The 14443-nt window shown below is 39.0% G+C and overlaps 1 protein-coding gene across 1 annotated transcript in view; it reads left to right on the top strand.

Moving 5' to 3' along the window:
* Nucleotides 1-4613: 4613 nt before the first annotated feature.
* LOC101859764 (proline-rich protein 36) overlaps nucleotides 4614-14443 on the top strand; it is a gene marked incomplete at its 3' end in the record, with an annotated part of 31775 nt that continues 21945 nt past the window's right edge. The window contains 5 exon segments of the mRNA XM_013091393.2: nucleotides 4614-4737; nucleotides 10074-10236; nucleotides 12519-12617; nucleotides 13552-13628; nucleotides 14029-14081. Coding sequence (XP_012946847.1) covers nucleotides 10078-10236; nucleotides 12519-12617; nucleotides 13552-13628; nucleotides 14029-14081 — 388 coding nt within the window.

Genomic DNA, 14443 nt, shown 5'->3' with positions numbered 1-14443 from the left:
AATAAGTCTTTGGTCTGGCTTTGAAAGAAGCATGGTAGAGTAATGAAATTTCGCCTGCCTCTAGACAATTTCTTTGGAACACACCATGCAAATTTTCTGGAAAATCCGACTATAATAGGGCGCTAGTCAGCGTGTTCAAAGAAACCATACACAAAAACGATTGTTTTTCATTGTTGAAGCTATGCTATGGAGCCTGTTGAATATCGCTCATTTATTACGTTTTTACACTTGCAAGGGAAATCCCCTAGGGACATTTTTCAGGAAAATTGGTCCAAGTTTATTGCGACAATAAATGTCCTAGTTATAATACTGTGACACACTGGGTAAGAAAATTCAGATCTAGATTCATGTCAGAGATGGATGAAGATCGTGAAGGGAGCCCATCTTCTGTGGTAACTGAAGAGAATCGATCCACAATGAAGAAACTGGATCTACAAGACCGACGTATAACTGTTAAACAGCTCTCAGGTGAAAGGGGAATCAGTGTAGGGTCAATTGAAACCATTCTCTATTATCATCTTAACATGAATAAGGTGTCTGTTCGGTAGGTACCCCGCCTTTTGACAAGTGAGCAAAAGAAGCAGACAGTTGAGTCCTGCAGAACTTTCTTTCGAAATGAGTCTAATGACACAATTTTTTTTCAAAAACATGCTGACTGTGGATGAAACATAGATTTGTCATTTTGGTCCAGAACAAACAAAAATGCCTCCATACAATGGAAAACCCCTTCTTCTCCCTCACCAAAGAAGGCAAAGTAATACGGGGTGCCCACTACGGCCCGACTCGCTCGCCTAAAAAATAAACGTGTTTGTTTTCAGTTTCAGGCGATCGAGTCGGGCGATCGGCCTGATCCAGTCGTAGTGGACACCCCGTATAACACTGTCAAGTGGAAATGTCATGCTTTTGTGTTTCTTGGATTGTGAAGGTATCATCATGACTGACTAACTGGAAAATGGAAAAACAGTCATAAGAGACTACTACTACTCGGGTTTGCTGATAAAACTCAGGTCCAAATTGGGGAGAAAAAGGTGTGGAAAAGTCCGTATTGGGGTCCTCCTACTGCATGGCAACGCCCATGCGAACAGGGCACAACAAGCAGTCCAGACAGCAGAACAGAGCGGCTTTAAATGAAAGCTTATTCACTTGACCTACCCCCCTCAGACTCTCTAAGTGTTTTCTAACCTTTAAAATATCACCCAAACGACTCCGTTTCCATAACAACGAGGAAGTCACTGAAGCTGTCGAGGACTGGTAGTTGAAGGTCAAAGAGACGTGGCAGAAATGTGTTACTCTGCATGGTGACTATGTAGAGAAGTAAAAGTATGTGTGCAAAGTTACAAAGCTCTATTTATTCCTTTATCTTTAGACCAAAGGTTTCTTGAACCCTCCTCATATGTGTGATCCTTTTCCCAACTGTGGTAACTACTTGTATTTGATTACGAATGGCTGTAAAGCGCATAGAGCCTGCTGAAGAACAAGATGTGCGTTAAAAATGCAACTAAGTGTGTTATTTTCATCTCGCCGCCTGTGCATCTCAAATGATATCTCCACCCATGTCATTAAGGTATTATTAGCTTAAGTTCAAGCTAAACCCGGCAAGTTGCCGTCGGCCACCTGCCTTCGGCAACTCCCTGCCATGCAGTGTTTGCGGTAGAGCCGGCAGTTACTGTCCGGCAAATTGATGTCACACATGGAGGGACAAATACATGGCGCTTTCCAGGAGGAAAAAACGAATCATATTGCTGTGGTGAATTTTACAAAATCTATTATTGAAATTAAAACGGAATTCTCGAAAATATGGTGTTCACCCAATTTATTGCAATCGTAGCGTACATGGGGAACACCATCTTTTTATTCCACAAGTAAAGGACGATACACAGAAATGATAGATCTATCTCGGTTGTGATAGGTTTTTGTTTTCTTTGCTGTATATCATCAATCTCCTTTGGACAGCAATGATAAGCTTCTCTTTGTCCATTTTGCGGGGAATTTACTGCGAATCGTGTGCTGGCGGCAGTCTGAACATGTGTCATCAATTTTCATGGCAAGAAGGAGGATAAAGGCGTGACGACAGATTACAGCGGGCTGCTGACGGCTGCTGCTAACAACTAGCCAGGCTCAGTGTGAACTTAGCCAAAGAAAAAGAAAGATGAGGTTGGGAAGCAAAATGATATCGATGGAAAAGAAAGATAAACTATTGACAAGCTGAGCGTATATATATATAATATTTTCCCCCCCTTTTCTTCCCTTTAAAAAAAATTGTTATTATTATTTATTTTTAAACATTCTAATCAGATTTACCCGTTACAAGCCTTGCCACCCACGAGGAGACAATAATATTATGACGATGTGGTGCTAGACCGAGGAATCGCAGTCACTGATTAGAAAATCTGGATGGATTAACATCAAAGTGCGTCGAGCTCCCCCCCCCCCCCCCACCCCCATCAAAAAAAAAAAAAAAATTGGAAAAATGTCTATAAATTCGTAATATTGACACAATCAACTTAGGCCTCTGTGGGTCATGTAGGTACAATTCTCCACGGATGATTTTTGTGCTTCATTTGCTTTTTCAACTGTTTCGTCCTTTTGTTTTAAGATTTTCTCGATGTTAGGACCCTCTTATTTATTATATTTATAGCCACGTATACTGAATGCCAGCTATAGACGCCCAAGCCTGCTAAAGCTAGAATCTTGTTATTACCGAGACTGTTTTAAGTGGGCCCAACTGTTAATACAGATGCAAGAAGTGATCTTGAGAGAGAGAGAGAGAGAGAGAGAGAGAGAGAGAGAGAGAGAGAGAGAGAGAGAGAGAGAGAGAGAGAGAGAGAGAGAGAGAGAGAGAGAGAGAGAGAGAGAGGGGGGGGGGGGGTACAATATCTCACGGAACTTTCAACAAAATGCGAAATCGATTTGTACTCTCAAATAGAAACAGCGGACAGTAGAATAAGAACCTCGAAGGGTGAAAAAATTAATGGTATAGGTCTGACGCCCCCCTAAACCCTAATGGGTTATTTAAAAGGCAGTACCTCCGAGTTTAACGTCTATTTTTCAGGGGTACAACGTCAGGTCGAGCTGAGGCTCATTTTTCAGGAGTACAACGTCAGGTCGAGCTGAGGCTCGAACGCCCACCCTAGAAGCTTACGTACTTGTGCTCAATCCTTTTGTATGGATGCAAGATCTGGACACAGAGAGAAGGCTGGAAAACGCTGAAATTTTATATTTTATATTTATAAGTATACACTAGAATCTCATTGACGAGGAAAAAGACAACCGAGAATTCAATGCTTCAAATGACAAGTTGTGAAAAATAAATATATCTAAAATCAGAATCAACAGACTCAACTGAGATTCTCTGGCCCCATTATAATTTATAATATAAATATATCAAAGGAATAGATAAACTGCTGCTGTGTGGAAAGACAGGGGAAAAAGAGCAGAGGAAAATAAAGAACAATATATATGTATATATATATATATATATATATATATATATATATATATATATATATATATATATATATATACATATATATTGTTATTATATATATGTATACATATATCGATGGCCTCAGCGACCAACGAATCACAATGCGACAAACAGTACTGATCAAGAAGACAGACGACATGAAGGTGTGCGGTTGCTTGTCAATATCTGCTTCAGACCTGATATTCGAAAAAGAAGAAATATAATAATAAGTAGGCATGTTATGTAATTTCATTGTACAAGGTACATTTTGTGTGATTATGACGAGGGCCGAGTTTGTCCCGCGGCCTGCTATTTAATTCATAATCAAAGAGGTTATATTAATAGTCCCATGTATAACCAAAGATTCTTTACTATAGCTTACCTTGTTCACTTTCTTCTGACTGCGGCAAAAACAAGATAAAATTATATCGCTCTTTAATCTTCTCAAATCTTTGTTTACGGGTCTAATATTATGTTGGATGACCAATTAAATCTAAAAGCCCATTCATAAAGGTCACTGCCAACTTAGGTTCCCACACGTCTGCCTCAAGCAGGTAAAAGAATAATAGGGGATTTACAGCATACACCTAAAACATAAATATAGTATACATTATAATATTATACATCTGTAATAATAATATAGACTATAAACTATAATTATTATTGTTAGGCCCTCGCACTGTGGCTTTATTTTCCATGTACTCTAAAACTGGAGTGCCAAATTGGCATTGTATTTAAACAGAACAACAAAAGCTGTTTCGCTTTTGAAATAGAATCCTGTTTCGTAGGCCTAAATTATAAACACATTTATTTAAACAATTGTTAAAAGATCAAGCTTACAGAAGAATAGCATTGTACTTATACAGCCAAAAAGAGTACAAAAGGACTCGTTTTGTGTAGTGGACTAACAGTAAACATAGCTGTACAAAATGTTTTCTATGCAGTCGATTCAGCATGGAGCTTTGAGAAGGATCGGGAATCTTGTTGTTTTATTATCACGCAAATATATGCACAGACCCTTTTCCATGTTGGGGGAATTTGTCTTAGGCCTGTCTACCAATTATCCCGTTTACCCTTCAAGTGGTCACCCCCCCCCCCCCAAACCAACCACCAACTGTCAGCTTGCTTACCTGGTATTCATTTTGCCACCGGAAGTTTGTCGAAAAGGACGGAAGACGAAAAACGTGATTGAAGAATGAAAGGCCAGAGAAAGAAAATGGCGTCTTCTTCATTACACAGTACTTCACCTTCTTAGTGGATTTATGAAATGAGTAAGATCACCATCTTGCTGCTATCATGTGTCATTAGCATAGTGCTATTGGGACAACGTATGTTTTTTTATCTGGTTTGGCATTGATAGTGTGTTAACTAGAATCTAGCCGATCCAGTAGAATCTAATCTGTAGTCTGTAGTTTTGCCTGTACTCTGTAGTCTGTACAGTGTGTAGTGTAGTGTAGATGTAGAGTAGATTCGGGTCGGGGGTGATCTTCTAGATCTAGATATATCTAGTTCCGTTCGTTAAAGTCCACGATCCATTTGTTTACATCCAGAGAAGAAATCCAGAAGTCTTGAAGACCAAAAATATTATTTGAATTAGATCTCTAGGCTACACAAAGAGCAGGGATGCAACCTAACTGCAAAACATCAAATTAGGATAAAATTCAGGGGGGCATGCCCCCCTCCTGAACCCCCCCCCCCCCCACCTCCACCCTGAAACCCCCCTACTCTTGTCTTTAATGAACGAAACTACAAAATTGCCGATTCAGGTAACTTCACCTGAACGGGAAATTCGCCACCTGTCCCCCCCTACCGATATATTAAAAGGCCACCTCTATTCTCACCCGCGATGAGAATAGTGCAGGCTAGTCTTTTGGCTATTCTCACCCGGTGCGTGTTCACCGTTATAGCCTAGATCTAGGCCAACAAATTTTGCGTTCTCCCTAAACCACAGAATTCTACACTGTGATAACAGAAAAATTGTAGAATTCTGTGCCGTGAACAAGCGTTCCATTACAACTCACACCTACTAAAACTAAAAGCGTACATAATGTAATTTTGTATGTGGGCAGTGGAGAGAGAGAGAAAGAGACAGAGAGAGGAGTAGCGCGAGAACTTCCGGTCAAAACAAAATGGCGACCCGCGTAGTTCGGCTCGATTCGAAAAGTTAAATAGCCGTAGCATCTTTGTAGACAACCAAATTAATTTACTTTTGGGTTTTAACATCATTTTTAAACTTTGTTTTGGTCAATTTGATCGTCCACACCGATGGGCGATAGACAGTATTCAGATAGAGACAGAGAGAGAGAGAAGAGGGGAGGAGTTGATCTTGCGAGAACTTCCGGGCGGGTGAGAATAGCCACTTTCATATAAAATAGGAATAATCCGATATATCCACCAAGGAAGAGTTTAAATAGTAACTTGTGTTAAAAGTTACTTGGGACCAGAAACATATTCATTGTCAATTGACCAACCAATCAGAAAAATCTATTGTTATGATGAAGAACAAACGCGCAATGTTTTAGGATTTTAGGCATGCGTCTTCCCGCTAAGCTTCCCTTTCCTCTGCCCTATCTCTGCTGCGCCTGCACTATTTTTATCTTTCTGTGTCTACTGCTTACTGTACTGCCGTTGCTGTTCTCAACTTTTTACTCTGAAATTGTGTTGATGCTACTTTATTCAATTATTGTTTAAAATAAATATTATATTTTCTGCATTTTATTGTCGTTTGTATGCATTGTATGCCATTTTACTGTTTAAAAAGTGTGTTTGTACAGATCTACACCCTGTCGGGGAAATTCGCTTCGATTATCGGGGAACTTCGCCACGCAGGTCTATTGATTTTCCATTTGTTGTTTTACTTAGATTTACCACTTATTATGGGGAAAACAAGCAAGATAATCAATAACAAGTATACTTAAACTTTATAAAGTGATTTGGAGAAAGCCGTTGAAGCAGTTTAAGGTGGGCAAAGCTGCTTTGGACTCTGGGGCAGCCTGAGAACTTGACTTAGATCTAGATCTAGCGTTCCCAAAAAACCTCTCTTGCCGACCATGTCTCTAGTCGATCTACTTTTGGAATGAGGGCTGGGAGAGAAAGAAATAAAATTGTTGACAAAGTGATTGCAGCTGCAAATGCAGGTTTCCCTTTAACGAAAGATCAGTTTTTACATGTTTAAAATTATAATCTAATATAAAGTATATAAAGAAAAAGATGATCTCCCAGTGTGGCGAATTTCCCCGATATGGTGGCGAAGTTCCCCGTCACCATATGATCCACTTGGAAAAAGAACGAAGCAGATGAAGTACGACTAGCAAGCAAACCAATCAGTGGGCTATCTGCATGTTCATTGGCTACGAAAAGATCCAGACGAAACTGGGATATAATTTACATTGAGCCTACAGGAGGTGTAGGCTTGTTTCGTCGCGAGCCAACTGAGGGTGGCGAAGTTACCCGACTCTACTCTAAGTGTAAGACTGGAGACGGAATCGTAAGGGCTAGGGAGATCAAAAAGTGTGCAGAAATGCAGTTGCGAGCGGCGTAAAAAGAAATCTCTACTAGAGAAAAAAAAGACTGATGTCGCGGCCATGACAAGCGGATAGAAGGATAGTTACAGAACGTTACAGGAGTACGCCATCGGCCGATATTTATGGAAGTGCCTATTTGCAACGCCGCGTTGCTTAGCGGCAGTGCTAAATAAAAGCGCAGTGTTGCGATTAGCGCCAGTGCTAAATAAAATGCAGTGTTTTAAATATCAAGCTTAATCTACCTTAAATTGTTGTCAGAAGTTCTGGTGGCTGAATAGACAGTGCGTCTGCGTTTGAAGTCAAACCACTGTCTTATGAGCGTGGGAACGAATCCCGGTCCTGGAAGTTTTTTTGTTATTGTTTTTTTTCTCTTCTTCTCCTCTTCCCGACTGACCAACAATTTTTTCCCATAATTATAAATTGTTGCTTTGTGGTTTGTAGGTTTTTTTTATTATAGGCCTAGCGATAAAAAGCATCATGTACCTTCTTGTTTTGTCCCCAAGCGGAGTTTTTACCTACAAAGTAGGCCTATACTTTTCCTTTTACCAATTTAGGCCTGGTTAAAGTTCAATAGTGGCTTTACTTGGTGGTCTGTGAGTCTCATTATTTTTTTTAAATTTTAGGCTCAGAAGAAAAAAAACCCTTCCAGGACAGGGATTCGATGCCTCGCTTGGAAGCAGTGAACATTTGAGAATATTTACAGCTTGTATACACGTTCTCTAGACTTAACGTTAAAGAACATTATAGACACTACTGCCTGCAAATTAAAACGCCGAAGCCTAGACTAGATCAGGTGACGTCATGTGTGATGGCGAAATATTTATAAGGCCGGCACTATTTCTCCGAACGTTCGGGAAAATAAAGCTGGGCACTATTTCTCCGAACACTCTGAAATCACACCCTTTCCCGCATATTTCGGATAATAAAAATAAAATATAGATCTATAATTATATTATAGGCCTACCAAAGATTGTTCGTATACAATATGGTTCAATCGGTCCAAAAAATGTCCGTATTTATATAAAGAAATGCTACAGTTCCAAACAGTTTTTCGCTACAGATATGACGTGTGGCCTATGAAGGGTGCTGCTCTTAAACTTAATGTGTTGCGTTCACTCGTGAGCTGTCTAGATCTAGATCTATGGAGGGTATTGATAACGACACATAGAGCTAGCATCTGCGTTTGTCGAGGCCGCGACCAATCAATCGTGGCTCGATTTTTTGGTCCCCGAAAAAGTCAAAAAAAAAGAAAAGAAAATGAAACTCTTTACTTTTGAAAGAAAGTTCACTTAGCTTCACTTCGTCTCTTTCTCACTTGTTGTCACCACGTTGATTTGTTGAATACGTTACAGTTACATACGATTTGTATTGCTGTTCCTCTTTTATTTTTCGTTCATTTTTCCCTCTTTGTGGTGTTATATTTTGTTGGTGTGTATTTTTTTTTCTTGTTATTGTTCTGATGTGTTGTTTTTCTATTAATTTTTTTTTGTTGGGGAAAAGGGGGGGGGGGGGGGGGTTGTATAGTGTAACGTCATTTGATTTGATGTTCCTACAAAAGGTTTAAGGTATTGTGTAACGTCATTTAATTTGATGTTCCTACCTTCATTAGATTCTAAATATATATATATACCTGTATAAATTTAAATGTGCTATGTTAGAGCGTTCCACCAAAACCAATTACATGTACTGACACTGGCAGGCCCCCTGTGTGTGGTTCCATAATTTCCATGCAATATCCTGTACTTTTTTAAACAAATTACGCACATTTAGGGTTAAAACGGTCAATCTTCTTCGGACAGGTGGACACACGCCCTTATTTGTTAATTGTTGTGGTTGTTTCTGGGCTGTTCTAGTTTTGATTTCATTCTGTTGTGAAACCTTTCTTTTTCACGTTTTTACACTCATCTAAAAATCTCTAGACTAGATCTAGCTCTTGAAAATTGAAATAGATCTAAACCCAAAAATTTGCTCCGTTTTTTTTTTTAATGGACGATAACCGTCCACTCAATAGAAAAGAGGGTCAGATTTCTCCGTCTCTCGGGTGCCTCAGGCAGTACCCGCCTCACTAAACCAGTGGGCACACGGCCGGAGGAGAAGCTGAGAACAGATACCACCTTTGATTTGTTCCTTCCCAGACCTCGCAGAATGACGGAATGAAAGTTGGCGCCGAACTCTCGCAAATAGGCAAACAATCACGACCAGAGCGGAAGCCGGAAACCGTTCGGAGAAATAAAGATCGGCACTATTTCTCAGAACGTTCGGAGAAATAGTCACTTCGTATTTATAAAGTGCACGCAGAGATAGAGATAATTTTTTAGGTATTGTATGATGACACTGCGGACAAGAAATAGATCTAGATCTAGTGCTTACCGAATTGCACTGTCTTGTTATTGTTATCCAAGAGTCTTGAGATATAATCCTTTGTTGTTCTGAAACTTTGATTTTCAATTTTTTTCCACTGCTTTGAGCTCAGATTGCCGTTTCCCTGTTTGCCTTTGTTGTGTAGTATTTCAAATTTTGCAACTGTTCACTTTTGTCGTCACTGTATACTTTTCTTGATTTGTTTGAAAATTTTGGCCAGATTGTAGAAACCGAGGAAGGCCGAGGTCGAATTACCTGTCCACTTCACACCCTTTGATTGCACACGCGCATTGGGGTTTTGAGTCTGAATATCCACGGGAGGCTATTCAGACTCGAGTCCGAATAACCGCGGCCTTACAGTATTGTCTAAAAATATTTAAGGTCATTCGTTCGGTGATGATGCAAAGGCCTAATGAATGAACCTTATGGTTTATGATGGTAAAAATCCAACTTTGATTTTCACTTTCCTTAAGAGACATTCACTAATATTCAGAACATGGTAAATTAAATTTGCATTTATTAAACTGACTTAAGTTTTGTTAATTGATTTAATATTAAAAGTTTATCTTTCGTTTAGGTGACCTCAAATCAAAGTTGCCTGACTTCTTGTAGGCGTACGCTTTTGTCGTCATTTACGTCTTATTAATATTGTAGTACACTGCACTTTATCAGTCACTTATATTTTTATATTATAAAATGAAATTACCCTTTTTATCTTTCAGTGACATGTATGACCGCTTCCACACAAGAAACAGTGACATGGAGGACAAAAGCAGTCTGGAAGCTGCAGCTGAAGCAGCTGCTAAAGTGAATGCCATGCTCATTGCAAAGGGAATGCTCCGACCCAATCAAATTCATTCTGGGACTAATGTTATTACTAAAAAGGTATAGTTTATATTATCATGTTAGAAATGAATTGGAATCATGGAATGTTGATGCATTGATTGAGAGCTCTTTCATTTTCTTTTATCTGTCAGCCTTGGATTTCTTCTTTTTTCTGTGAGAGTTAAAAAAAAAAGTTCGGATGGCCATGCCATGGTTTAATGTTTATTGTTTTACACTTTTTGGGGGGTTTGCACTGTTTCGTGACACTCTTTATGTTTTTCCATCTTTTTTAAGCTGGCCGTAATGGTCCCTGGCTAAGCTAATGTGGCCACTGACAGTCATTTTCGGTGCAAGTCAGCTTCAAAACCTGCTCATAGCGGTCACTTTCTACAAAAGCTTCTTCTTGTGTATACTCAATCAGTGCAAAGAAATGGCTGGGCTTCTGTTTGCCAGGCAAGGCTTTACCTACTAAATAAGTGGGTGTGGGACTTACTGCAGCATGATGTGGGAGTGTCCATTGAACTGAATACGCTGCCACTGACCATGGTAAATGTCGTGTAGTCATATGATGGGCAGTGTGTCTGTCTTACAGTGATCATCGGCATTGCTCCGTTCAGGGTTAAAACAAAAATTATACAGTAGTCTCCGCCTAAGATCCCGGTGCTCGGGAGCAAGGAAATGCAGGATCTTAGGCGAACCGGGATCTTAACCACCGAACCCAGGGAAGAATCTATGGTGACCCATGCTAAGGCTCACAATCAGTAAAATGGTCTCCCTCCATTCTAAAATGTACTGACCTGACCGCTTGGTGGGTTTATGATGTATGGCGACCAAAGAGTGGTTAACCTTGATGACCTATCACAGTGAATAGTGGCATGAGGCGTACCATTTTCACTTATTATCCTATCATGAGTCTCAAGATCTACGCTTATTTAAAGTTATTTGCCCCTGCCCCCAACCGCCTTTGTTGTTACACACCATTACGTTGTGAACACACCAATTAATTCAGTCTGTCACGCAAAGTCAGGAGTAGAGACAACTTCTGCAATGGTCAGGGAAGAGTTCACAGTTCAATGTGCTCCCGCCTGGAGCAAACATGTAGGCCCTACCCACCCAGCGAGTGATGTAAGTTTAGGGGGAGAGCTCAGGTGTGAGTGCGATGTTCGGGGAAAACAAACGTGTCGGTCAGTTCACATCCCGGTTTGATCCCGTCTGGGGCAAACATTGTATCGCTTCATCGAGTTTTACAACGTGTATGTGATCACATTCACGATAGTGGCTGATCTTTGACGGGACGGACAGTTTGTTGATTTCAACTTTTCACTTTTGCTTGATCGGCTGTCCCGCCTGGGCTTTTGTTCCGCAAATTATGATTTGAAATGCGAGATCTTAGCCGAATGTAGACCTTCAGAGTGAATCAGAGGGGGAGCTTAGGGGTGACTTTTGTATTGTAAAAATTCTGTTTTCTTAAAACAGCGGGATCTTAAGTGAACCGGGATCGTAAGCGGTGGGATCTTAGGCGGAGACTACTGTATAATTTTTTTCGTTTTATTTTTTTGTGAAAGACTGCTTTTACTGTGTGTGTTTGGAGTTTAAGTCTGTTGACAGCATTTCTTTTTTATAATCTTATAATAGGGAACTATTTTGATTGAAATGGAATGGAATGGCAGTTTCAAAATTTCATATTTAAAACCATCTTGTAACTGTCAAGTCTCACAAATCAACAGTACATGTGTAAAATTCACACAAAACACAATTAAACTGAGTTTCCTAGGTGACTTTAGCTTTAATTTGGGCCTTGTCCATCATAGCGGCCACCTGTGCAAAACAATCACTTTTCTCTGTCACCTTGAGTGACCATGTTAGACAGGCTCAATTGTAGGGCCTATGCCGTTCATGGACGAATCATGTATTTCTTGGCCATTTCCTTAGAAAGGTTGAAGTCGTATGCTTCAGAATTGCGTATTGTGTAAATAAATCAAATATTGTCATCATTGTATGTCTCTGCCTATTTAGTTTGCTTTTTCAGACAGGCTGATTTCGTAACTATTGATCACTTAAAAGGAACACATGCTTTTTGGTGTCATTATGAAATATCGATAAAAGTAAACAACAATGAGGAAGCTAAATAGAATTGTAGATTATGGGGTATTTTGTTTCCATTTGCGTTACTTAGGAATGTGGAATAAATTGCTGTAAGGTCCACCAGTAAGAATTATGTTTTGCTTTTCATGTCATGCTTTTTAATAGATATACATAACTGTTTTCAGATATGAATAATTTCATCTACACAGAAGGTGTTAACTGTTGTTTAATTTTTAAAATAATAATTTTGTCTATAGGGAGGTGGTCCAAACAGTCTTGTGGTTGCAGAAGTGGAAATCAATAATTTAACCACCCCATGCAGGAACACTTTGACTCGTGGCACAACCCAAGAAGAGGTACTTGTTCTTTTTAAATTTTTGTACAATGTAATTCATATTGACTGTACAGTGTGAGACGTCCTATGTTACTTTTCAAAATAGCGTATGGTGGAGTCTTGCACTAAGGAGTTGATGTATGTTGGGTTTTCCCCCCTTCCCTTGAATTATTGAGCAGATAATGTTGCTGTTTTGTTTATTGTTCCCAACACATTTGTAAATTTATACTTTTTAAGATCTTGTTTTGTTTTTAATTGCCTGTTAAGGGGGGATTTGGAGGGGAGGGGGTGGTTGTGTTGTTGGATGCTCTAATGTGGTCTGCTCCTTTTTTTATTTTATTTATTATATACTTCTTTATTGTCTTTATCTTTAATTGGTGAAATGTGACTAAACTCTTACAATAACTTCCTAAGTTTAAGGATTCAAGTTAAGAACTCGCCTTTTAACTGAAAATTTCTGTCTGCAAATCAGCTTCCATTGTGTTGTAATTGTAGATATGATTCATGATAATGGCAGTTACACTTTCATAAAGATGGATGATGGGTGCCATGCTGTAATTTGTTGTAAAGTCTTTTCAACATTGCTCCTGCTTTGTGATTTTTCTGTGCTATGTCGTACCTTGAACTATGTGTAGATTTTTCTATGATATTCGGAAAAGGAATTCCCTCACTCGAGTCACTACCATTGCTAAAGTTCTATGAGCCATTCTGAAAGATTAAGCTTTGTCAGTGCAGGCATTTCAGGGTGAACCCTGCTTGTCATATTCACTGGCAGGGGCTCTGGTCCAGTTAAAGTAGAATGTGTTTTGACTTTGTATCAAAGTAGGTCCTATTTCTTTTTTCCCCCTCTGATGCTTCTATCTGTTTTACTTTTTTCCTTTGCACTAAATGACCAATATTGTGTCATTGCGCTTCCCATTACTTTTACAAACAAACAAATATGTACACAACTGCAGATATCTAAGGCCAGTGGAGCAGCTGTTACAACAAGAGGGCGCTACATGGTTCCTGATGAAAAGGCTCGAAATCCCAGGTATGTCATAATTTTGATGATAATTTTTCCATGTTTTTGCTTTCGTTTATATCTCTTGAAGTGTAAAAATGAAGCAACTGTAACAGCTCATAGAATTGTTCAATGAGACTCTTTGTGTTACTGATATTTATTATATCAGAGATATCAGTCAACATCCATAAATATTGTAGACCAGGGTTTGGCATAAGTTATTTAATGTTGTAGATATCAGACCTTAAGAACTGAAGCTTGCTTCTGAGGACATTTTAAATGTTCACTTCCAAAGATGTATTCATTTTTTCTTCTTTCTTTTTTTCCCCCCCTCCTTTCCAGATGCGTTGTTACTAGTTTTGGCCAAACTTCAAAAATGGCGTTTGTCAAGAAACTGTTCCTATTTATTTTCATTGTTGTTTTTTTGCAGAGACCGATGTTTGTATTTGAATGTTCAAGCTGCTTCTAAAGAATCTGTTGATAGTGAGTATTGATTTCTTAAGGCTTTGATGGTTGTTAGTCCTTGACTGCGTAATATCTTTTAAAAAAGTTGTTTTCATTTTATCTGCTGAATGAATTGTGCACCAATGCCCTATTTCTTGTATTTAGTGTGGAAGAAAATATTTGGTTGAATTTTAAATTTTTTTAGGGTGTCTTATAGAGATGAATTTGAAGGCTTTAAAAATGTAAGTTTATTATTTAATTCACTTTTTTGTTCAAAATACAGTTGTTTCAGGATGCCTCATATATATCCTTTATCCTTTCTTTCCTCTGTTGCTTATCTTGCTTCTACTGTGCACTAATTAGCTGTTATTGTGTACGCTGTACTAAAAAAGTACCTAGTT

The sequence above is a fragment of the Aplysia californica genome, unplaced genomic scaffold (genome assembly GCF_000002075.1).
Source record: "Aplysia californica isolate F4 #8 unplaced genomic scaffold, AplCal3.0 scaffold00035, whole genome shotgun sequence".
NCBI lineage: Eukaryota > Metazoa > Mollusca > Gastropoda > Aplysiida > Aplysiidae > Aplysia > Aplysia californica.
Note: the sequence above shows the minus strand (reverse complement) of the source record. Positions and strands in the feature narration are given on the sequence as shown.